General features: G+C 45.4%; 1 protein-coding gene across 3 annotated transcripts in view; it reads right to left on the reverse strand.

The window, feature by feature from the left end:
* Nucleotides 1–4,600: 4,600 nt before the first annotated feature.
* The window catches only part of LOC122946595 (methyl-CpG-binding domain protein 3-like), a 180,653-nt gene continuing 158,927 nt past the window's right edge, over nucleotides 4,601–26,326 (reverse strand). For 2 of the 3 annotated variants that reach the window (XM_044306340.1, XM_044306321.1), the window contains exon 6: nucleotides 4,601–5,141. In XM_044306340.1, coding sequence (XP_044162275.1) covers nucleotides 4,943–5,141 — 199 coding nt within the window. In that variant the 3' untranslated portion in view covers nucleotides 4,601–4,942. Of the gene's footprint in view, nucleotides 5,142–5,991; nucleotides 6,194–26,326 lie in introns of those variants that run through there. The other variant, XM_044306330.1, reaches the window with a different exon arrangement.

Below are 26,326 nucleotides of genomic sequence, written 5' to 3' on the forward strand. Positions count from 1 at the left end.
ACTTTTCTTTTGTTCCCTATTTCTTACACATTTTTTTTACTTTTGAAACTCAATTTTTTTGTACTTTATTTTTTGTCCCACTCTGGGACTTTAACTTTTGGGGGTCTGATCCCCTTTACAATACTTCTGTATTGTAAAGCATTGGCTGTAAGTGTATTACTGAATGTAATACACTTAGATTCCTGCCTGTGAGATCCAGGGAGCTGGATCTTACAGGCTGTCGCAGAAGGCAGCCACGATGCCTAAGTAAGGAATCGGGCTGTCTTCCCTGCCATCGGGCATCTGTCACAGCAGCGCGGGGACTCGATAGCTGCTCTCTCCCTCCACACGTGTCACGGCACATCAAGGGTTAATACGCCGACATTGGTGATTTCAGCGATGTCAGCGCATGTAGCATGGGTCCGGCTATCAGTGACTGCCGTACCCCTGCCGTGGTTCGGGCACGCGCATGTCCTGCACCCGCCCGATCACTAACATCTGCGCCATACATGTACAATGTAGGTCCTTAAGGGTTTAATTATGTTCTCTGTTTTTATTCTCTATGTACGAATTTATCATGTTTTTAATGAGATTGCGATCATGTTTTTGACGATCTAGTGATTAATGGACTTGATAAGAATTATAATTTTTTTTAATTAACAATCTCTGGTGGGTGTGAGGAATATGGATTAATATTTACTGTCAGCCATGTCCTCACACCCCCCATTTGCTGACAGATTGCAGAGGTAAGGAACTCCACAGGAGGGCCCTGCTTCAAGGAAACGTTCACACCTCCATGCACCAGTTTGGAGCCAGCTGAATCTTGCAGGAAACCCCCCCCCCCCCCCCCAGCAGGGGGTATCTGCTTTTGCCTGGTTCAATGAGATTTCCTAGACATATTGGCACCTACCTCTCATAAGGAATTATGAATCGCCTGGCCACCGCAGACGCAAACCGGATACATATTTGTGTCCCGGTGGCCACGAGGTACGGTCCCATGGTCTTTGTTTACTCGTACCCAGTCGGGGTAGGGAGATACCCATATCTCCCCATAGAAGCCACCTACCGTTACCAGGTTTGGGCTCTAATTGGGCAGGTCCATTAGTCCCAGAACCATCTCCCTGTGACCCTCTGGTCTGGAGCTATGACCCCCTAAAGGGTTTTGTGGGTCATTCACCGTCAGCCCAGAAGAGGGGGAGTTGACCCCTCCCTGAGGCAGGGAGGGGATGGACCAGCTACAGGTTAAAAGCCTGGTGCCAGCAAGTAGGCGGCGTCTTTTCTCTGAAGAGGGGTCACATTCTACACATGTGTTTAGAGGGACCCAGGAAATAGCAGGAGATCACAGCCCCTCGTGTGGCCTCCGGTTCAGGACATCGCCAAGGAACTTTCATCATACTTGGTAACTTACTTTCACCCTGCTTAATCCTATTGTAACCATATACCCTGTAATCTGTAACCTCAGACCACTGCATATATATTGTCTGTGTATAGTGTGTTATATCTAGTGTGCTCTTATAGCGATTAAATCTATAATTTAATCTTGTGCTATCTTGTATCTCGATCACGAATCCCCACGTCCGTGTTTTGGCCTAGTTATAAGCTACCGTGGGTTGGTTTCTGACCCTATATAATCCCGTTAGCGGACCGGGCTTATATCAAGCGAGAAACTGGTGGCAAGTTACCCGGGCTGAGTGTGGGCTGTTTTCACTGCGGCAGTGAAAAGGCCCTTCCAGCTTGTTGCCTCTCTGTGCCCGCGTGGACAGGAGGTGTGTGTGTAAACTATACCAGCCTGACCTTACGTGCTCCTCTGGAGGGCATAACTTCACGTTTTTGGTAAACCCCGTGATCATACCAGGTCTCGTGAGCTCGACGTGGTTGACGTCAGCGGACACAAGGGGTGGTATTCATCACAGTGGGGTATGAGATCCCCTGGAGGCCAGGGGTGTCCTTACTTTCACTTGGGTTGGACATATTCGGGTTAGCTGATGTTACAATCAGCTTCCATATCTTAACCGTGCCAAGAGTGACTACAGCCAAAAGATGAAAGAGTAAGGAACTTCCATCTATCTCTGAAATCATAGCTAAGGTGAATTACAACTATGGTATGGAGCTACTGTTGAACGGATGAACCAGTTGACTCGATATACTACCAGGTGGCATAAACAGTCCTCATTTATATCACGTTTTCCTCCTTTGCCCATGTCACAAATACAATGGAGAGTCATGCATTTTATGTACAATTTTATTTCCTTTTCGGTGTTGTGTAGCCCTTGTTTATTTGTTATTGTTTTTCATTCTGTTGCTATATTGTCATGCCTTATGTAACCTAGTCAGTCTTACTTTTTGTCTCATTCAGAAGTCCGATTGTTGTTCATGACAATGTACTGTTTTCTGAAACTTTAAAACTCAATAAAATAGTGGTAAAATAAACCTCCAATAAATTCTACAAGTGTTAGTGCTGAAAAAACAATTTTTGGGAAAGAAAATCTTTTAAATATCAGATTAGCAAGAATCTTGGGGAAAATAACTACACAGTACACAATATGGAGCAATAAATATGAATTTCATATTTATAAAAATGCTTAATATTTACACATACAAAAAAATATGCAGCATGCACACCGCCACAAGAAATATGAAACAAAAAAAAAAAAAAACACTGACCTGTAAAATCAACTCCTACACTAACAAATCACAAGCTATGAAGCCATGAAAAGAGGCTGCCAAGAGCATAAATATTTTTGGGCTGAAAGCTAAGAGTGTTTAAAAAACAAACAAAACAAACAACATATAATCACCTGTTTAAAGATGGTCACCACAAATAAAGTGCAATCGACAGTTATAGAGGATGAGCAGGTCAATATATAGTTTTGTGGGAAAAGAGTCTGTAGAACTTGTGTTTAATACATTAAAATCTCTGCTTTTTCTGAGTTCAGTTGTACATGGGGAAGTGTTATCAGAGACTGATAGCAGTCAGTGTGTACAGAGATAGCTGTACACAAGGGGCGGTAGAAAAGTTCTGACAAATCAGAGATAAAGATTTTTTCCACAATACTATAAATCAATCTGTTCAGCTTCTCCTGCTTTAAAATATGATGCCTGAAGTGGTACCATTTTGTGGTATGGTGACAGGTCCTCTAACCCCATGTTTCCCAACCAGTGTGCCTCCAGCTGTTGCAAAACTACAACTCCCAGCATACCTGGACAGCCTTTGGCTGTGCGGGCATGCTGGGAGTTGTAGTTTTGCAACAGCTGGAGGCACACTGGTTGGGAAACACTGCTCTAACCTACAGACAGTCCAGTGATTCCCATTGACTTCCAACCAGCCATCACATGCCATCTAAGCATGTGATCACTGAAGCCAGCCAATGGTCTCAATGGTGATTAACACAGAGATTGGTAAGTTGCCTGTAGCAGTCACATGGTTAGCAGGAAAGCGATTGCTGCCCAGTGACTTATAAGGGTGAGTATATTAGTTTATTATTTTTAAGTGCTCCTAATCTTCAGGCTAAAGTTTTAATGCATTGGATGACCCCTTTAACATGGTTCTACATATTCATGTTTAAATCATGCACACTGTTTCATTAAGAGAATATCTCTTATGTTTAATATGCACAAAAGACTCCATTAGAGCTTACTGCACCTACGTTCAATGATTTGTCATAAAAGCTGTGCTGCATAAAACCCTTGTATAGCTACTGCAAAAAAAAATATAAAAAAAATCTGTGAAAGTTAAACATTTTTGCATTACTATTTATTGAAAAACATTGAAAATCTAAAAAGAAGTCCCCAGGCTACGGCTAACATGGAACAACCAGTTAGTGGCAAAGAAATAGCTGGATACTAGTCAGCAACCTGGTGTACTACTGTATCTATTGATGAATAGGAACAATAACCCACAAACAAGGAAGATTATGGGATTGAGATTTATCTTTGCTCTACTAGACTGATGTATCTTTTGGAGAAATTACAGACGCTTCAGGATATTTTGGGTCCTTAAAGATGTCACTTTGTCTGTGAACGTTTTAGAATAGGTGAACACTACTGCTATCAAAACTGACAAAGCAAATGTGTTAAGCCTTAATTGCATGGGGGACAAGGGATTTATTTTCAAGGGATTCCAAAAATTTTCAGAGAAGGGGTTGACACATTTATCATGTATAATTTATGCCAGAAAATGGTATAAACTATAGCCAAAATCTAGGCTAGCCCATAGCTGGCATAAAGTTATGTTTGTATCACATGGACAGTCAAAGATGCGTCAAATTAAGGCTCCATTCACATCTGTACATGTGCTAAATTTCTTTCATCATCTTTTTAGACTTCTAAGAGATCATAACGGAAAGCAGTAAGGGACTGACAAATAGAAAATGCAACAATACTTATAGATGTAACTTGGGATCTGCATAAGAAAAGTAGATTAACGCATCAGATAGTAAATGTTTAAATCTGGGTTACATTTCAAACCATTCTTACACATTATGCGTCAGATTTCTGGGGGAAGACTACATCTAATAGAGGTGTTTTAGCAGCTTTCTCCCCTCTCCGATTCACAACGCATGCATGCTCAGCTTGGGAGGAGGGGATAGAGAGAGATAGGACACTGAGGCCGACACAAATCTTTGTTTTTAAAACAATTTTTTTAATTGTAAAACTGACATACTATTAGTTAGAGCAGGTATTTCTTAAAACATAAGTTCTCATAGTGCGGATTTTTTAATGGGTGTATAATAAGGGGAGTATATTCAAGGAAACACACAAAGGAAAAAAAAAAAAAAAAGCAATATTCAACCCACGCAATACTTCAACAAATGCAACTATACTTAAACTATATAACCCTTGCTTAAAGAAGGACTTCAGATTTACTTTGATGGTTAAAATAACCATGACAAGAAGGTAGTGGCAAACATTTGGGTGGAATGTCTCAGGCCTGTTGATTAAAGGAAAAAAATCTCCACAATTATTAATAGACAGAATCCTTAACACTTTGTACTTCTAAATCATCTGCTTCTTGACCTCTCATATCATCTTCATCCTCATCAAGATCTTTATCAAGTGGGGCACCACCGTCCTTTGATATTTCCTCTACGTGAGCAAACATGTCAGCCATAAGAGCTTCTTCCAACTTTTTCCTCACCTGCTGTACAAGTTCTTCCTGTTTCCTGAAAAATTAACAGAACGTTGAGTGTGTATATTTGGGTTTCAATAATAAAATTAAAACAGCCTAGAATAAACCTACATGGAAAACCAAGATGTTGGATTGTAACAAACCAGTGAAGCTAGTATCCCAGTGACCAGCACTGTAGCCTTGCAACCCTCAGTTAAAGATCTATCAAGAGGAACATGCATTTAGCTGCTTCTTCATGTGTTTGTTCCAGCTTGCTTCCATTCTCCACCACTAAATAAAAGTGTGTCAATTTGATACTTCTGCGGTTGGTTGAGTGAGATGGTGGAAAGATTTTAAATTCTGTTTTATGGAGGATGATACAGTGATTCTGGATAGTACAATGGTGATATCTGGACAAGAGAGTTAAACCTGCGTGTCATCAGCATGAAACCAATACTGAAATCCATGGGACTATGACACATGACCTGTCCCAGTCCAAAAGGTGTAGATTGAGAAGAGCAGGGTTCCTAGGACAGAACCTTGAGGACACCAACAGAGAGAGGATAAGACAAGGAAGTAGTGTGCAAATGCCAGGCACTAATTGTTCAGTCTGTGGGATATGATGTGATCCAGTAGAGGGCCAAGTCTGTGGTGCCAAGAGATGAGAGAATTTGTAACAGAAAGGAGTGGTTGATGGTGTTAAAGGCAGAGGACAGGTCAAGGAGGATAGGCAATGTTCTTTGGCTTTGGAAGTTTAACAGGTTTTTGGTGACTTTGGTAAGGGCAGTTTCAGTCGAGTGGTGGGGTCAAAATCCAGATTGTAGCGGGGTTAAAGAGGGAGCAGAAAGGGAGGCGCAAGGACAGTTCAAGGTGGACATGTTGTTCAAGCATATGTACAAGTAGAGTTAAAAGGACGGTACTTACCACTTTGCGCTGTAACAATTTTCCTTTATTCTCGGTAGAGAGCGGACTTCTAATTCAGCTGAATTAGGCTGAATTAGGGGGTCTTTTTTGCCGACATGCAGTGCCTCTATTACTCTTTCTACAGCCATCACATGTTGTTCAAGCAGTTTTGAGGCGTATGGGAGAACTGATATGGGGCGATAACTAGACAAAAGAAGACTGCTTTTTGAGGATGGGTGCAATGGTAGCATATTTTAAACCAAAGGCGAAGACATCAGTGGCTATTGACAGGTTGAAGCGATGAGTTAGGGCAGAATTAACACTGTGGTGAGGTTGGGGAAGAGGTGGGATGGGATTGGGTCAAGTGCACAGGTGGCGAGATGTGATCTGGAGAGTACGGTGGAAAGATTTTCCTCTGTAATGGTAGAGAATCAGATTTTAGCTTAGAGGACCGAATTTGTGTAGAGGGGCTGTGGGGACTGTAGGCTGAAGCTTTCTCTGATGTGGTCAATCTTTAGTTTAAAGCATGTGGCAAAGTCCTCAGCTGAGAATGGGTGCATGGCGGGGGGGACGGGCAGAGAAGACAGTTAAAGGGGCTATCCCACAGAAAATATTCTACAATGTTCAAACCAGAACCTAGATCTGAATACTTTTGTAACTGCATGTAATTAAAAATGTATTATAGCTACTGAGTTATTCAATAAAATGTATCAGAATAGTGCCACTTAAATTTATTATTTCTTTGACCAGTGTAACATTATACTTCCCCACTTTGTGAGATTTACCGGTCGCACCGGACATGACGTGAGGAAGTGTGCAGCGCCGCGCAGGCACACAACGACTGGTTAGGGAAATGTCACAGCAGAGTGCGCATGCGCCGGGAGCCTCGATGGTGGTTAGGGAAACATTATGGGCCAGTGCACAGGTGCGGTGATTGGATGGTTGTTCTCAGCTGGACACCAGCCGACACTGCGCATCCGCCGGGAGCCTCACCAGCGGTTAGGGAAAAATTAAGTACGGGCCAGTGCTTTTTCCCTACCCTAACCTCTGGTGAGGCTCCCAGCGCATCCGCAGTGTCGGCCGGTGTCCAGCTGAGAACATCCGATTACCGCGCCTGCGCACTGGCCCATAATGTTTCCCTACCCTAACCACCGGCGAGGCTCCCGATGCATGCGCACTCTGTTGTGAAATTTCCCTAACCAGTGGTTGTGCGCCTGCACGGCGCTGCACACCTCTTCACGTCATTTCCGATGCGACTGGAAGTGACGAGGGTAGGAAAATCTCACGAAGTAAAGAAGTATAACGTTACACCAGCTCATTAACCTCTTAAGGACCGGGCAATTTTTCGCCTTAAGGACTAGACTGATTTTTGCAAATCTGACATGTGTGACTTATGTAGTGATAACTTTAAAACGCTTTTAACTTATCCAAATTGGATCATTTTGTGACTGCCATTTTATTTTTTGCTGACGTTAAAAAGCTTATAAGTTTAGAAGCAAATCTTGAAATATTTCAGAAAATTTCCAAAACTCAGGTCTGAAGTCACTTTATGAGGCTTAGATAATAGAAACCACCCAAAAATGACCCCATTTTAGAAACTACACCCTCAAGGTATTCAAAACTGATTTTACAAACTTTGTTAACCCTTTAGGTGTTCCACAAGAATTAATGGAAAATTGAGATTAAATTTCAGAATTTCACTTTTTGGGCAGATTTTCCATTTTAATCATTTTTTTCCGCTAACAAAGCAAAAGTTAACAGCCAAACAAAACTCAATATTTATTGCCCTGATTCTGTAGTTTACAGAAACACCCCTTATGAGGTCATAAACTTTTTTGTTAGTTTTTTTTTTTGTTGCTTATACAAAACAGTACACAAAAAGCAATTAGAGATTAATATACCATTTCAACCCTTTTTTGCCTTTCCCCCCATCTCTTCTCCCTCCCCCCAACATATGATGCGTGCGCCCCCTCCCCCCCCCAAAAAAAGTCCTATCAGAATTACCAGCTGTCCCATATCTTAGCCCATTTCTCGATTCCACCCCTTTGCTTGTAAAGAATCCGTTCGTAATTTTTCACCTTATTACCAGATTTATCCATTTATTTACTTCTGGGGCCTGCCGTGCAAACCAGCTCCGACTAATCAGAACCCTGGCCAATAGTAGTATTCTCCCTAGTAGAATTTTTTGGGGTTTATGACTAGTTAGTCTCGAGAGATCATTCAATAAAAACAATTGTGGCTCAAGAAGAATCCATGTTTTTAATTTATAAATAAGAAACTTATTGATACCCCTCCAATATGCCCCGAGTTCTGGGCATGCCCAGATCATATGTATGCAATCTGCACCGGCAGGGTCACATCGAGGACAGTTGGAGGAATCTCTTATTCCACACCTATTAAGCCAAGTGAGGGTAACATATAATCTATGATAAATATTGAACTGTATTAGGAAGCGGTTGAAGTTGTATGAAAGAACATCTGGGTTAGTAAAAATACTCCCCCACCCTACACTTTGTATATTTGGGCAGTACCTCAAAAAAGTGTGAATTAATTATTTATATATATTTGAAATCTTCATTCTTACTGGTGCCTTCCCAAAACTCATTTAACAGGGAAGAATTATCTATTTCTAACTGTGATTTATCTTCCAAACTAAAAAGTGCCGAACGAAGCTGAAGATACCTGAACCATGACAGATTCTCTACACTATGTGATAGTTCCACAAACTACTTAATTTCTCAATTTTTAACAACCTGTGCCAGGAAAAGAATCCCATTCTTTTGCCAGAATTGATCCTGTGCTATACCATCTAATATCTGTAAGTGAGTGAGGCGTGAATGTGAGTGATCCTTTTACCCCCAACCTCTAGTAGCAGCCCATATTTTCATTAGGAGTTTTATGGTCCCTCTATGCCCCCAATCCCTATTAGTCAACAACCCAGATTCCAAAAGCGCAAATATATTTTATGTGGAGAACTTCTTACTAGACTACTTAAAGTAGTATTTGGCCATTCGCTGCACGTCCATAACTGGGCGGCAATGAAGCAGCCTTTAAAGCATGGGAGGTTTAAACCCCCATGCTCCAAAGGCTTATAAAGGTGTCCCAATTTGATTCTCACTCGTTTAATTCCCCAGATCAAATCATTAATTATTCTTTCCATTAATTTGAAATATTTATCCTCTATCCAGATAAGAACATAGAGAAATTGAGGTAGAATTACCATTTTAACAAGTGAAACCCGGTCCGCTCTGGATAGGGGAAGTCTCAGCCAGATCCCTATTTTTGCTCTCATTTTTTTTATCAATGGGGTCAGGTTGAGATGTTTTAAATCTTCAACCTTGGGCGATATCGTCATACCCAAGTATTGAAAGTTATCAACAAGATCTAACTGGGTTATCCAAGATTCCTCCTGAAACACTAAGTCTATTGGCATCAAACTGGTCTTTGACCAGTTTATATCCAAACCTGATACCTCTCCAAATTGTTTAACAATATGAATAATTCTTGGTTATCTCTGTGTTATCTACAAAAAAAAAAAAAAAGAACGTCATCCGCGTATAAAGAAATACGATCTTCCTCTCCTAGTATTCCAAAACCTTTAATTTGAGGATCCTGCCTAACAGGATATAACTATGAAATAAATTTTGCGTATATGCGTGAATTGTGTGTTTAACTGCCTGAATAAACGCTTAAAAGGAACTTTATTTGGGTATTTATTAAAAATCGTGGCAATCTACCACCTGGTGAACTCGTCAGGCTAAGTCTGGAAAGATGGCTCACCCCACAATTGTATGGGTGCAGCCACTGCCTCCACACTTAAAAAACGTGCAAGTCTGGATATATCAGGATTATTTTGTCTGTATAGATCTCCTGATGAATTTCCCAGACACACCAAGGCCCCTTTCACACGGGCGACTATTCCGTGCGGGTGCGATGCTCGAGTTGAAAGTATTGCACCCGCACCGAATCCTGACCCATTCATTTCATGGGGCTGTGCACATGAGCGGAGATTTTCACGCATCACTTGTGCGTTGAGTGAAAATCGCAGCATGCTCTATATTGTCCGATTTTCACGCGACGCAGTCCCCATAGAAGTGAATGGGGTGCGTGAAAATCGCATAGCATCCGCAAGCAAGTATGGATGCGGTGCGATTTTCACGCACGGTTGCTAGGAGACGATCGGGATGGAGACCCGATCATTATTATTTTCCCTTATAACATGGTTATAAGGGAAAATAATAGCATTCTGAATACAGAATGCATAGTAAACTAGCGCTGGAAGGGTTAAAAATAAAAATTTATTTAACTCACCTTAGTCCACTTGATCGCGGCCAGACATCTCTCCTTTGTTGAATAGGACCTGTAGTGAGCATTAATTACAGGACCTTTGATGACGTCTCTCCGGTCATCACATGGTACGTCACATGATCTTTTACCATGGTGACGTACCATGTGATGACTGGAGTGATGTCATCAAAGGTCCTTTACCTGTATTTAATGCTCACCACAGGTCCTATTCAACAAAGGAGAGATGCCAGACCGCGATCAAGTGGACTAAGGCGAGTTAAATTTATTTTTATTTATTTTTTAACCCTTCCAGCGCTAGTTTACTATGCATTCTGTATTCAGAATGCTATTATTTTCCCTTATAACCATGTTATAAGGGAAAATAATACAATCTTCAGAACATCAATCCCAAGCCCGAACTTCTGTGAAGAAGTTCAGGTTTGGGTACCAAACATGCGCGATTTTTCTCACGCGAGTGCAAAACGCATGACGTTTTGCACTCGCGCAGAAAAATCGCGCATTTTCCCGCAACGCACACGCCTCTTATCCGGGCCAAAAATATGACGCCCATGTGAAAGAGGCCTAAGAGTACTTGCTATATGTGCTGGATCTGTTTAAGATGTATCAGAAACACCAGCTAATACACTAGTGGCAACTATAACCATATGTTGCAACAGTATACATCTGAGCTTCAGGAGTGCATTGAGTCAGCAAAGAAATTGGCTGCTGTCACAGATTTTGAAAAAAGAGAACTAGTGCTTCAACAATCTGTAGAAAGGTTCACTGGGTTCCTAAAAGAAAAGACACAAAAGGACTTTAAAGAAGGAAACATATTTGACTTCATTAAAACAGAAAGAAAAGCTGTGAGTGAAAGTGAAGCTGAACAGTCATCCTCAGACTGTGACATTGAATCTGATAGTCAATCTAAAAATAGCTTTGGAAACAGAGGGAGAAAGAGAGGGGGCTACCGGAGTCGTGGCCGTAGCCGCAGGGGCAGTGAAAGGGGAAATAGAGGCGTTTTTTTAGGGTCTATGCCAACGACCTCGGAATACCCATTATTAACATTTCCAAACGCCATATATCTGACGTGGAAATGGATGTTCTGTGTAAAGGCTTGTCCTTTGTCCCCGATTGCCACTATAACCTGTTCAACTGGGTGAAAGATCTTAACTTATTTATAAGGAAGCTAAAATGGCGTAAATTCTTCCTCACAAATGATAAAGGACAATGCCACAAATTAGGCATTGACCCAGAGGAACTGCAGGATGCGAGACTCCTAGCTGACCTCATAGAGGAGGGCGAGAGAGCAATTGGTCAGGGTCTATTTACAAATCTTCACCTACCCTCACGTAGACCCCCACCCATCAATGAACACTCTCCATTGGATGCCTTCCTTACAGTGACCACATAAAAATTTAGATCACTCCGCATACATAAACCTCATATATCCAATGTCACAGAAGAAAGGATGGCACTAGATGCAAAAAAAAGGACACCACTATAGTCATTAAGCCCTCTGATAAAGGGGGCAATGTGGTGGTTCTAGACGATTGTAAATATGTGGAGATGTGAATGCGGATCCTAGATGACAAGTCTTGTTTATAGGCGCCTGGAGCACAATCCGATGGAAGTGTTTAAGCATTTATTAAAAGGCATTCTAAATATAGCTATGCAACAACACCTCATAGACAAGACGGAATTTGCTTTTCTGTTACCAGAATATCCTGTTACAGCAGCATTTTATAGCCTACCAAAGATTCACAAGGGGCTGAGCCCGTTGAAGGGCAGGCCCATTGTGTCTGGAATTAATGGCTTGACAGAAAAAAAACAACAAAACAACAGTCTTTATGTAGATGAGGTGCTAAGAACTTTTGTCTTAAACCTTCCATCCTATGTCAGAGACTCCATGGATGTCCTGAGACGCCTTAATGACATCTACTGTGACCCGGGCACCCTACTGGCAAGCCTCGATGTAGAGGCTCTTTATAGCTCAATAACCCATGAAAGGAGTTGCCAGGCAGTGGGAGCCTTTCTCACTGAATCACACTTGGCCAAGCACAATGGTTTTGTGATCGTGCTGCTCGATTTCATTTTGAACCACAATGTGTTCACGTTTGATCGCAAGTTCTACCACCAGCTCAGGGGAGTGGCCATGGGAAGTCCATGTGCTCCGACTTATGCCAACCTCTACCTGGGCTGGTGGGAGAGAGAATGCGTATTCAGCGAGGCTATGGAACAGTGGACGTAGTCTATTATCTTATGGTTAAGATTTATAGACGACGTATTCATTCTGTGGAACGGCACCAGCACGGCCTTTAATGAGTTTGTGATGGAACTCAACAAAAATGATCTGGGTTTATTTTTTACGAGCGAAGTCAACGGTACTCAGCTGACGTTTCTCGATTTATCCATCAGTATTGATGAATCCAGGAAAATTATTACAAAGATGTTTCGGAAGCCAACGTCTACCAACACCCTACTCAGATGGGAGAGTGCACATCCCACTAAATTAAAATATGGAATACCTAAGGGGCAATACCTTAGAGCCCGACGGAATTGTTCAGAATGGGTTGATTTTAAGAGAGCATCCTCTGACTTACAAAAACGATTTAGCCAGAGATGATACTCTGGTCCCTGTCTCGCTGAGGCATACCAACATGCCTCAGTCAGCAATAGAGATGACCTCCTGGTCCGCAAAAAAAGAACGATGGACAACAAAATAAGAATTATAGGTATTTATGACCAGGCCAACAAAGAGGTGAGGATCATCATCAGGGGGAACTGGAGTATCCTCAAACCAGACAGTCGGACATCTTATAAGTGAATCCCCACTGATTACGTATAGAAGAGGGAGTAATCTGAGAGACCAACTGGTGCACAGCCTATACAGTCCCCCAATACAATCCACCTGGCTACCAAATAGACCACCCGGCACGTTTAAATGTGGCAAGTGCATTGCATGTAAAGCCATTAAAAAGGGCAACATAGTCAAATGCACAACCACAGGATGAGACTTTGTGATCAGGTCCTTCATAAATTGCAAAACGGTAGGGGTGGTCTATGTGGCTACATACATTTGCCAAAAACAATATGTAGGCAAAACCAAGAGGGAGTTCAGGAGACTTATTGGAGAACATCTGCTTAATATCACTAATGAGGATGATACACCTATTGCTCAACATGTTACGGAAAGCCACCCAGGAGTGGGTTTCGTTTCAGGGCATAGAGCACGTCCGAGGATCCCCAAGAGGTGGGGATATAGACAATCTGTTACTAAAGAAAGAGGCCCAATGGATCTTCACACTGAGAACAGTAAAATCATTTGGTCTAAATGACTATATATCTTATACCTGCTTCATTTGATGGATTTTCTCCCGAAAAATTCCTATTTATACAGCAACGCGTGATGGGAAAAACATGACAGTGACGTGTCAGTCACTATACCATCTAGACATCGAGATATATGGAAAACCCTAAATACCACCTTAGCAATATGGGCTGACATCTGTGATCGCATGCAGTTTAGCAGCTATGGGGGTCTGGAGATCATGAATCCATATATATAAGTGGTATTCCCTATATCCTCAGATTTTCATATTGTCATCCTATGTATCATCAGTCTCAAGGGACGATACATGGTATTGGCAATATGAGTATATAATAACTTTTTGTACTGGTTATAAAATTGTCCGATAGTCACCTCTGGAGTCGGCACTCATTTTCAGTGCTCCCCCTATATAGGCAGGCAATTCTTGCCCATGTAAGTATACCCACGATAGCGGCTAGCATAGGAGACTAGGCAGTGTGGAGCAACAGGACGTCTCACCTCCCTTCTTGGTGACGCAACCGCCTGCCGATAGCTCCGCCTAGTGGGAGTGGCGATCTTGATATGAGATCCGCGGCCAAGCAGCCGCGCGACGGCCGCAAACAAGTGCCGGAGGCTGTGTCTCTTGAGCTGCACGCGCGCAAACAGGAGCGTTCTGTGTGAGTGCAAGTTCTGAGATTAGATGAACTGCACTAATGCTTATTGTAACTCTGCTCCTGAAGACATGTCACTGGTTGTACAGTGACATAGAAACGCGTTGAGCAGACGCATGATTAGGCAGAGACAGTCTCTATTTGTTTGAGATAGTGATGGGATATTAAGAGATTAAGAGAAGCAGGGTTGTAAGTAGAGCCTAAACAAAAGCTCTCACCCGCCACTTATCTATCCCAATCACTACCATCCATACTTGCTATTTGATATATACTGTTGCAACATATGGTTATAGTTGCCACTAGTCTATTAGCTGGTGTTTCTGATACATCTTAAACAGATCCAGCACATATAGCAAGTACTCTTAGTGTGTCTGGGAAATTCATCAGGAGATCTATACAGACAAAATAATCCTGATATATCCAGACTTACACGTTTTTTAAGTGTGGAGGCAGTGGCTGCACCCATACAATTGTGGGGTGAGCCATCTTTCCAGACTTAGCCTGACGAGTTTACCAGGTGGTAGATTGCCACGATTTTTAATAAATACCCAAATAAAGTTCCTTTTAAGCGTTTATTCAGGCAGTTAAACACACGATCCTGCCTAACAGCCAAAGCCAGGGGCTCAATATAGATATCGAATAGGAGTGGAGATAGTGGGCAACCCTGACGGGTACCTCTATTTAGATCAATGCTTGAAGTAAGGCTCCCATTGAGACTCAGCCTGGCCGTAGGGGATCTGTAAAGTGCCTTGATCATGTTTATAAATCTTTCTCCAAAACCCATCCTCGCCAAAACTCTCCACAGAAACCGCCACTCCACCCTGTCAAAGGTCTTAGAGGCATCTAATCAGGGCTGGTCTTAAGTGTTCAGGCGCCCTGTGCGAGCTAACCTTGTGGCACCCCCCCCCCCCCCCTCAAAATAAAATAAAATAAATTGTGTGGCACAGTGTAACAAACATTTCACATGAAAACGTAGTTACTTGGCTTGGCCCTTGGGGATCTCGGACGCCACTTCCACACTTTGGCCGGGGGCTCGGCGGAGCTGATGAGGCGTTTTATCCTAATGAGAAAGATTTCATAATAAGTATTTGGAGAAGGGGCAGAGGGATAGCAGAGCAGGGAGAGGCTGGTGCTGCTACTAGGGGGTCATACCATGGGGGAGTAATAAAGCCCACCATAATGCCCCCCCCCCCAGTAGTAATAATTCTTCTTATAATGTGACAGTGCAAAAAATACCCCCTTGTAATGCCCCCATTTGAGCTAATGTCCTCATAGTGCCCCCATAATGTGCCAGTATAAAATACCCCTATATAGGGCCCCTAGTAAATGACCCCATAGTGCTCCACACCCTCCTTCAACCTAGTGCCCCCCATAATGTACCAGTATAAAATGCTCCAGTAGATGCCCTCAGTGCCCCCCATAATTTGCAAGTATAAAATACCCCTTAGTGCCCCCCGTAGATGACCCCATAGTACCCACAATGTGTCCCAGTATAAAATTGTACTGTACAGAGAGCCCATATAAAATACCCCTTCTTTGTGGCCTCAGTAGATGCCCCTATAGTGCCCCCAATCATGTGCCAGTAATAATAGCCCCCTATGCCAGTAATAGCAGCCCCCAGTAATAAGAGCCCCTCTGTGCCAGTAATAACAGCCCCCCCCCTTTGCCAGTAATAGTATTGTACAAAAAAAAACAAAAAAAAAAACACATACTTACCTCCATGTCAGTGATGCGATGCAGGCCTCTTCTGGCCTGTGTCCCACGCTTCATGGCTCAGGCGGCGCAATGACGTCATCACACCGCCCTCTGATCGCCCACCGCCTACAGTCTATCAGAGGAAGGGAAAGGGACACGCCTCTCCCTCCCCTACCGCAGCACAGGCAGGCATCTGTATCGCTGTCCTGAGGACGGCGATACAGATGACTGGAGATGAGCGCTTCTACAATGAAAGCGCTCATCTCCCTGTGCCCAGCCGCCGCCATTACACTGTGGGCTGTCGGCGCCCCTGTTGCTATGGCGCCCTGTGCAGCCGCACAGCCCGCCCACCTCAAAGGCCGGCCCTGCATCTAATGACAGGATGGAGCGAGCAGACCCACCAGGGGCCTGTATGTTAGCAAAAAGCCGGTGAAGGTTATGATGTGTACCTTTATTTTGAATAAAGCAGTTCTGGTCCGGGTGGACAACGGAGGAGATTACCTCGGAAAGTCTTGTGGCCAAAATCCTCGCCAGGAACTTTACATCAGCGTTCAACAGCGAAATTGGTCTATAGGATCCTATATCTGTGGGGTCCTTATCTTTTTTTAGAATTAGTATTATTACCACTTCCATCATTGAACCTGGCAGGTTCCATTCCCCAACTGACTCAGCAAGGACCTCCAACAATCTAGGAAAAACATCCTCTTTATATCTAGTATAGAATTCGTATGGAAGTCCGTCTGAGCTGGGGGTGGAGTTACCCGCACATAATTTAATTGCACCTTCCAGCTCCTGGATAGAGAGATTGGCCTCAAGTGCCTTCCTTTGCGCCAAAATTATAATGGGAAAAACTATACCATCAAGGTAGGCATCCATCAATACATCCTTAATCTTACAATCGGATCTATAGAGGTCTGAAAAATAATCTAGGAAGCCCCTCTCTATGGAGTCGTATCCCCTAACCACCCTCCCATGGGGCAGTCGTATATTATCTATATTTTTTGGGGATTCCTGGCTAGAGATCACCCTGGATAACAAATTCCCTGGGAGGCCTGATTCAGTAAAGTATTTTTGCCCTTTAAAGAATAGGCTCTGTTGTGCCTTATCCAACAGGAAGTCGGAGTATGCTTTTGCTGACTTCTGCATATTTTCCCTATTTTCCTCTGTCCAATTTATATAAAAAGATTGTGTAGCTGAGGAAGCTTGTTCTTTTAAATATTTCTAGTTTTTCCCGTACTCCTTTCTCAGATCTGCAATATGACTGACCATTATACCCCTCATATAGGCCTTGAAAGTGTCCCATACCACTTGGACTCTGGCTGACCCATAATTAGCTACCCAAAATTGATTTATTTCCTTTTGTATTTCATGATCCTTTATTACTGATAGCCAATAAGGATTTAATCTAAAGGGAGACCTCCCTATTTGTTTATCCTGGGCCAGGCAGAATTCAAGGAGTACCGGTAGATGATCCGAGAGTGCCCTTGTCTCTTACTTCATTCGTGTTACGTGTCTTACATTATTTTTTTATTAATCAGTGCGTGGTCTATTCTGGACATGGATCTACCTGATTTACTAATGCACGAGAAAGCTCTTTTCCCCTGGCCCAGACCTCCCCAAACATCCTGGAACCCGGCCTCAGAACAGAAGCGAGCCAGGGAGGATCCCTGAACAGGGGAGTCTCCCTCCGCACACAGACCAACACTGTCTCTTTCTTTTGTCCCCCAGACCCCTAACATTCCAGGCTAAAATGCTTATGTCAACTATAGGGAGAGAAAAAAAAAAAAAAAAGGGAAAAGCACGCATCAAAACCCAACCCATCCCACCCCCCCATACTAGTAATCCACCAGCACAAATTGCAGCAGATTTCTCACCTATGACCATATATATAAATCTAGCAGAGCAAGGAATGGGGAGATATCTGGATCCATGTGAGATACAGGGCTGGTGCTGGCTTTATTAGAAAGATTATCATGTACTATATGATGTCTGATTTTTTTTTTTTTTTTTTTTTTTTTACATTATTTGTGGGATAACCCCTTTAAGTGTCAAAAAGGAGATTTTTTGTGAAACTCACCTGTAAAATTTTTTTCTCGTCTTTTGCATTGGGGGACACAGACTATGGGTATAGCTTAGAGGTATTAGTAGGAGGGACACTATGCAAATACAAAAGAGCTCCTCCTCCTCGGGCTATACCCCCCGACTCCACCAGGAGGAACTCAGGTGTTGCACAAGCAGTAGGAGAAGGAGCAAGAAAAAAATTATGGAAACCATCGGACCAAGCCATAAGGTCCAACCAAAAACAGAAACTGAACTGAAGACCCCTCCTGCAGAATGGGTGGGAGCTGTGTCCCCCAATGGAAAAGACGAGAAAAAGATTTTACAGGCGAGTTTCACAAAAAATCTCCTTTTCTCGTACTTTCTTCCATTGGGAGACACAGACCATGGGACGTCCTAAAGCAGCCCATGGGGTGGGAAAAAAATATCAGCACCGCCAGGAGGAATGTCCAACGGTCAAACAGGAACCACAGCCTGCAAGACCCTGCGGCCAAAGACAGCATCAGCCGAAGCCTGTGAATGCAACTGATAAAAAACTTTGTAAAAGGTATGTATGTAAGGACGACCAGGTGGCCGCCTTACACAGCTGAGACGCAGAGGCACGATTGAGTCTTGCCCAGGAAGCCCCCACCGCCCTAGTGCAGTGAGCGGTAATCCTAGGCGGGGGAACTCTACCACGAGCGCGATAAGCCGCGGAAATAGAAGAGCGGATCCAGCGCGCCACAGTGACCTTGGAAGCCGCCAGACACTTGCAAGGCCCCTCGGAAATCACAAATAGGGAATCTGAACGGCGGACGGAAGCAGTAGCCGCGAGATACACCTTCAGGGCCCGCACGACATCCAGGGAATGCAGAGTGCGTTCCTTGGGGTTAGCCGGAGAAGGGCAAAAGGAAGGCAGGACAAGATCCTCATTAAGGTGGAAGGGAGAGACCACCTTGGGCAAAAAGGAGGGGACCGGACGGAGCACAACCTTATCCTGGTGGAAAACCAGAAAAGGCTCCTGACAGGAAAGAGCGGCCAGCTCCAACACCTGTCTGATGGAAGTTATGGCCACAAGGAAGACCACTTTCCAGGTGAGTCAGAGAGATCTCCCTCAAAAACTCGAAGGGGGCCGACTGCACAGCGCGCAGGACCAAATTGAGATCCCAAGGAGGAACATACGGTGGAACCGAATGTGCCACCCCCCTGAAGAAAGGTCTTCACAGGGACCTCAAAAAAAAAAAAAAAAAAAAAAAAAAGACGGCCAGTTACCTTTCAGGGAACTAAATGACAGTCCCTTCTCAAGCCTGGACTGAAGAAAAGACAGCGAAGAGGAGGAAACCCTGAACTCTCACAAAAGGACAGGAAGGCCTTCCAGGTACGATAGTAAATCCGGGAGGAAGAAGACTTCTTCGCTCTGATCATGGTCCTAATCACTGAATCCGAGAACCCCATCTTCTTCAGGATGGCGGTTTCAACAGCCATGCCGTTAAACGAAGAGACCGTAAATTCTGGTGGAAGAGCGGGCCCTGAGACAGTAGGTCCTGTCTGTCGGGAAGAGGCCATGGGGCGTCCGAAAACCACGCGCGGCAAGGCCACTCTGGGGCGATGAGAACGGTCGGGATCACTTCTGCCTCGATCTTGCGTAGAACCTTTGGTAGGAGAAGAAATGGAGGGAAGACATAGAGGCGGCTGAAGTCCTGCCACAGAGACACCAGCGTGTCCACTCCATACGCCTTCGGATCTCGGGCGCGAGCCAGGAACACTGGGAGCTTGTTGTTGAGCCTGGACGCCATTAAGTCCACATCCGGACGGCCCCATCTGTAGCAGATTTCTTCGAACACTTCTGGATGCAGAGACCACTCGCCTGGATCCACCTTGTTGCGGCTTAGAAAGTCCGCTGTCCAGTTGTCCACTCCTGGAATGTAAACTGCTGACAACACCGGAACGTGCGACTCCGCCCTCGCCACCTCCTGCATCACCATCCAGCTGCGGGTCCCGCCCTGATGGTTGAAGCAGGCCACGGCCGTGGCATTGTCAGACTGAATCCTCACCGGGAGGCCAGCAAGGAGAGGGGCCCAATGGGAGAGAGAGTGGAAAATTGCCCTCAGTTCCAGAATATTGATTGGAAGGCGAGACTCAGCCGCCGACCAAATCCCTTGAACCGTGAGCGACTGGAGAACGCCGCCCCAACCCAGGAGGCTGGCATCGGTGGTGGCGACCGTCCAGGAGAAAGGATCTCCCCAACCTCAGGTGCAATGGGGATAGCCACCAACGGAGAGCTACCCAAACCCGCTGAGACAAGCGGATGTGATCGTCTAGACCCCGAGAGGTTTTGTCCCAGAGGGAAAGGATCTCCTGTTGTAACAAGTGAGTGTGAAACTGGGCATATGGAACGACCTCGAAAGAGGCCACCATAAGACCCAGAACCTGCATGCATTCCCGTATGGAGAGGAACTGGGAGCGCAGTAGATGCGACACTGCCCCCTGGATCTGGGAGGACTTGGAGGGTGGCAGGAACACTCTGGCGGACAAGGTGTCCAAAATCATTCCCAGGAAGAGGAGCTTCTGGGATGGGAGGAGAGAGGACTTTGGGAAATTGATTATGCAGCTAAACTGTTCCAGAGTCTGAACAGTGATCCGGACGCTGTCCTCGGCCTGCGGAAACAAGGGGGCTTTTATCAAAATATCGTCCAGATAGGGCAGCAAAGGAATGCCCCTGGTACGAAGAAGCGGCATGATTGGTGCCAGGATCTTGGTAAAGACCCTAGGGGCGGTTGCCAACCCGAAAGGAAGGGCGACAAACTGATAGAGTGACGAGCCCCAATGGCGAAGCGCAGGAATCGTTGGTGAGATTCTGCGATCGGAACATGCAGATAAGCGTCCTGGAAGCGGTAGGGCGGGTTGACTGTGTCCTCGGGCGCCAGGTAGGCTGGGGTTTAAAAGAGGGCTTCTTGCGGGAGTCCTGTGACCCTCCTGCAGAGGAAGCAGGCGACTACTTGTTCGCAGACAAGCGGCGAAAGGACCCGAAAGGGGCGCTTCGCCCTAGGCTGGGGAAGGCGAGTGCTCTTGCCCCCAGTAGCGGCAGAGATAAACTCATCCAGTTGAGCCCCAAAAAGTCGGGCACCCTCAAAAGGGGAGGTACGCAAGGGAACGCTTGGAGGAAGCGTCAGCATCCCATACCTTCAACCAGACCTCCCTGCGTTTAATGACCGAGGGTCGAAATGCGGGCAAAAAGGGAACCGATGTCCATGGAAGCCTCATGGAGGAATTTGGAGGCCTGAGACATCTGGAGAATCAAATCCAGTGTGTCTGCAGATGCACCTTGGTCTGCCAGGTCCTGGCAATGGCGCTGCAGCCACATTAAGAGAGCTCTGGCCACCCATGCCGAGGCAAAGGCAGGTCGCAGGGACGTGCCCGCCAGTGAGAAGATGGATTTGGCCAGAGAATCTAGGCGCCTGTCCACAGCGTCCTGCAGAGGAGCCGTCCAGGACAAGGAGGGCCGTGTTTTTGGCCAACCTGGCTACCGGGGGGGGGGTCCACCCTAGGGGGAGAAGACCACTTCTCCACGCTGTCCGCCGGGAAAGGATAGAGAGTATCCATGCGTTTTGTGGCGGAAAACTTCTGATTAGGACGGTTCCATGCCCTGGCTATGACCGCGGAAAATTCCTCATGGACCGGAAAGACAGCAGCCTCCGTTTTTTGGGGAGGAAAAAGGGGCAAACTCCCTCCTAGTGGAAGGAGGAGAATCCCCTTGGAGATTAAAGGTGTCACAAACAGCTGCTGCTAGATCAGCCACCATGGTGGAGAGCTTTGGGGGGGGGGGGGGGGGGGGGAGTCTGGGCAAGCTTCTAGCCGAGGGGGATGCTGTCACTCACGCTGCCTCTTAGTAGTCAGGCGTTCTCTGCGGTAACCACTGTGAGGGGAGGGGACAGAGTGGTTGGCGCAACAGGATTGGAAACGGACATACGTTCCATAAAAGACATAAAAGACATAGCTGCCTTGGCGAACAGGGCCAAATCAGTGGCTGCGCTGGACATGGCAGATGCCCAAGCAGGGGCCGCAGGCTCCGCAGTGACCGGGGGGGGGGGGGCTGGACTGGGCAAGAGAAGGGGGAGAAAAGTGAGTCTGCTCTCACTTTCGGTCACTGGTGCCTGTGCCTCCTGCCCTGCCCCTGGACAGACACTCCATACAGGACCCCATTGGGGTCTGAGAAGAGGTCTTACCGGACTTAGGCATGATGGTCTCTTCACAAAAGTGACTGGAATCAGTACAGAGAGAAAAAAATAATAATCCTACCGCTCAGGCAAGAGCACAAGCAACCAATCCAGAGAGGAGTGGGGGAGCAGCCGTTCAGTGTGAGAAGCTTCTCAGCAGCAGCAGGAAGGAGCCGGAGCGCTGATTAGCCTCCGCCCCTGCTATTAGGCCCCGCCCCCGGTCGAGTCATAGGAGCGCGAAAAGAGCGCGCGCTCCGCTCTCTGTTAAAGAAGGGAAATAAAATGGTCTCCGGCGCAGCTCAGGGTGGAAAAAAAAAATAAAGTAAGGTGTCCCCAGCAAGGGGGATGACAAGCCCAGAGAAACTGAGACCAGAGGGGGAAGTGCGCTGCTTGTGAGATAAAGCTCAGAGACATGATATGCCGCCAGAGAAGGAGCAGGAGCGTCCAGAGACGCCTGCCCAGTTAAGTGCCTCCATGACCCTTGCGCCCCAGACAGAACAACAATGCCACCTCACCCAGGAGGCCCATAGGTCTCAGAGCAGAGAGGTAGGGAGGGAGGGGGGGGACACAGAGGTGCAGCTTCATACTTATCTGCCCCTGCAGATCTTCTCCCCAAACACTGTAAGATAACTATCAGGCTGTGTAGAGCAGCGCCCCAGGATCTCACTGCAGTTACTATTATTCCAGGAAGCCACTTCGTTCTCCCGCTACGTCCCCCGGTATTTTCGTTGAGTTGGTTATACTGGGAGGAGCCTGCCCTTTTTCTCCTTGGCGTCTCCTTCTCCCAGGCTGTTGCCCTGTCCAATCGCAGCGCAGAGCTCACAGCGGGGGACATAGCAGGAGAATGGAGTGGTGCACCGGAATAATAGTAAGTGCAGTGAGATCCCGGGGCACCGCTCTACACAGCCTGTTATCTTACAATGGTTGGACCGATGAAAGGTCCACTTTAACTTGAAATTGAGGAGGGATTACCTGCAGTATTATCCACTATCTACAGTAAAGATCCTTTTACACAGATTGTCGGGAGGAAAGTGTTCCTACACGACAATGCATATCGCTGGTGGAACAGACTGCTGTGTTTATGTGCAGGAATCTCCTCCAGAGTATGGGGAGGAGTAATTGCTAATGCCATCGCTCTTCGCCATACATACTCATTGTTGGCTGGCACATTTAAGCAGACTGTGATTGTCTATTGTGGTGACTTAGATGAAGATCAGATCACATTTTATGACAAATTTGTGCAGAAATCCATATTATTCCAAAGGGTTCACATACTTTTTCTTGCAACTGTATATAACATTACAGGCATTGCTGCTTTTTCGAAACATGTGTACTATTTAACAATATTTATCTCATACGGCAAATGGCATAATGGGGAGAAAAAAAAAAATAAATTTGCCGACACAATTTTTTGTCACTTCACCTACCTAAAAAAAATGGAATAAATAAAGTGATCAAAAGCACACACATTTCAAAATGGTATCACTGAAAAGTACAGACCATCCCACATAAAAAAATTAGGGGTCAGAATGGGGATAAAAAAAACAAGGCCTCATAAGGCTATATGAACGGAACAGCTTACCAGTAATGGTTTTTCTTGAAATCCATGACACCACTGTTGCGACTAGGACTTCCATGTCACGGTCTCTTCCATGACAGGGGTCAGAAGATCTAAGAGACTGGCTGCACTGACAGCCCCTTTGGTTTCACTTTTTTCTGTGTTGTTGCTAGTTATGATCACACCTCTTGTCTCGGGTGTAGCTTAAGGGTAGGTCTACACGGCGACATTTTGTTGCACTAATGTCGCGCGACAATTTTCATAATGGCAGTCTACGGTGTCGCACTGCAACATGCGACATGTTGCGACTGCGACGCGACAGTCACAGAAAAATCCATCTTGAATGGATTTTCTGTGACTGTCGCGTCGCAGCATGTCGCATGTTGCAGTGCGACACCATAGACTGCCATTATAAAAATTGTCGCGCGACATTGGTGAGACAAATGTCGTCGTGTAGACCTAGCCTTAGTGGTCATTTCTCTATTTAGTCTGGTCTCACCCATCATGCTATGCGGTTGGTTGTGGAAGTTCTGGTGTTTTGGTTCTCCTCCGAGTTCCGGCTCGTCCGCAGTGTCTTTTTCCTATTTCTTGTTTGTTGTATTCCACTGTATTTTGGTATTAGACCTGAGGGAGTCTCCTGTTCCTTCAGCTGGGATGGAACAGGTCATCTTTTGTCCTGACACTATTTCCAGGGTCCTTTATGGTCCTGCGTATGAACATTCCTTCCATAGAGGTCTGTTCATACTGATAGTAGTCAGGGCTCGATTAAGGGATTCACTAGGTGGTGACCTTTCCCTAGTTTCCAGACCTAGTACCTCTTCCCTTCCCTCCCCTCCTGAATTCGGCGAGTTTACCACCCACACCGCGCCGTTAAACTCCCATCCAGGACAGGAAACCATAAGAGATAAAAAGGTTTACACCCCCACCACAACTCAGCGATTATTAAAAAAAAGACTCTCCGGAGGCATGTCAGTATAGAAGGAAATGGTTTATATTAATCTTCAACCTTAAAGGGTTTCTGCAATTTTTTTAACCTTATTATCATCAGCATCTGATCGGCAGGTGTCCGACACCCTTGCCGATCAGCTGTTTGAGAAGGCAGCGGCACTGGCAGTAGCACCGCGGCCTTCTCACTGTTTTCCGCAGGCCCAGTGACGTCACAAACAGTATCAATAGCCTGGGCGGGGCTAAGCTCAATTCAAGCGAACAGAGCTTAGCCCAGGCCATTGATACTAGTCGTGACGTCACAAGGGCCTGCAGTAAACAGCTGATCGGCAGGGGTCCCGGGTGTCGGACCCCCGCCGATAAGATGCTGAGGATCTATCCAGAGGACTTACTATAAGGACTTACAACTGCCTTTAATTCGTATTACTCCACACATACCTTTCTTTTAAATATAGGGCGGAAATGTATGGGGTTTCATTCAAGAAAAACAAACAATTACCGTTAAGCAATTTTTGTTTTCCCCCCTCACCCATGAGAAGTAAGAAAGAGATATCACTCTTAACCCATCTTGCAATCGTACTGGTAGATGCTTTATGACCTTTGGATTTACCTTGAAATTGTAACAGAAGGTTTCCGTCTATTCTACAGTCTGCTGTGGATTCACAATACTGAAATAAACATCTCACATCAAGACGATTACACTTTTCCTGCTGATTTAGTGGATTAAAAGATAATTGTCACATTTAGACCCCAATTTCAATATATGTAGTTACTAATAACATGATATTCTAGAATCTGTTAATATTAGATTGACTTACCCCATATTTAATAAGATTCAGCGCTTAGCAACCAGTCTACATAAAACTGCAATTTCACTATTCAGTTAAGATGGCCGCCACTGGCCTCACCCTGAGGCTAATCCCGCCTGCCCTCACTAGCCAGTAACAATAGCCCCCCAAAAGTGTTAGTAACCAGAGCCCTCCCCCAAAAAGGTTAATCTCCTGCAGCACAAAGGGGTCCTCTTACCACATGTTGCTTTCATTTATACACTGAGCAGATGGCAGATCTCCCTGCCCTGCTCTGCGCTGCTTCCACACTGCATTCTACAGCTCTGCTGAGTGAGGGAGCGTCTGCCAAGCGCAGGGACAGGGAGAAGTGCACACAGCCCAGGCACTGTTATCAGCTGCTGGGGAGGACCTGGCTTTAATCATTTACTTACAGTCCCTGGCTGTCAGTAATGTGACCTTGCACGCAGCGTGCTTCTGTGTCCTCTGTCCTTCAACAGATAGACGGACCATGCCTAGCAACCCTATTTGAAGCACAGGTAAAAGTAGGCAGTACATGGAACAAAAATGTGGAATTAGGCCTCCTGCACACGAACGTTTTTTTACACTGTCCGCAAAAACGGGGTCCGTAGGTCCGTGATCCGTGCCCGTTTTTTCTTCCGTGGGTCTTCCGTGATTTTTGGAGGATCCACGGACATGAAAAATGAAAAAAAAATCTAAGTCAAGTTTGCCATTGAAATGATAGGAAAAAACGGACACGGATCACGGACACGGATCACGGACACGGATCACGGACACGGATGACAATCTTGTGTGCATCCGTGATTTTCACGGA

Source organism: Bufo gargarizans, chromosome 1 (assembly GCF_014858855.1).
Source record: "Bufo gargarizans isolate SCDJY-AF-19 chromosome 1, ASM1485885v1, whole genome shotgun sequence".
Lineage (NCBI taxonomy): Eukaryota > Metazoa > Chordata > Amphibia > Anura > Bufonidae > Bufo > Bufo gargarizans.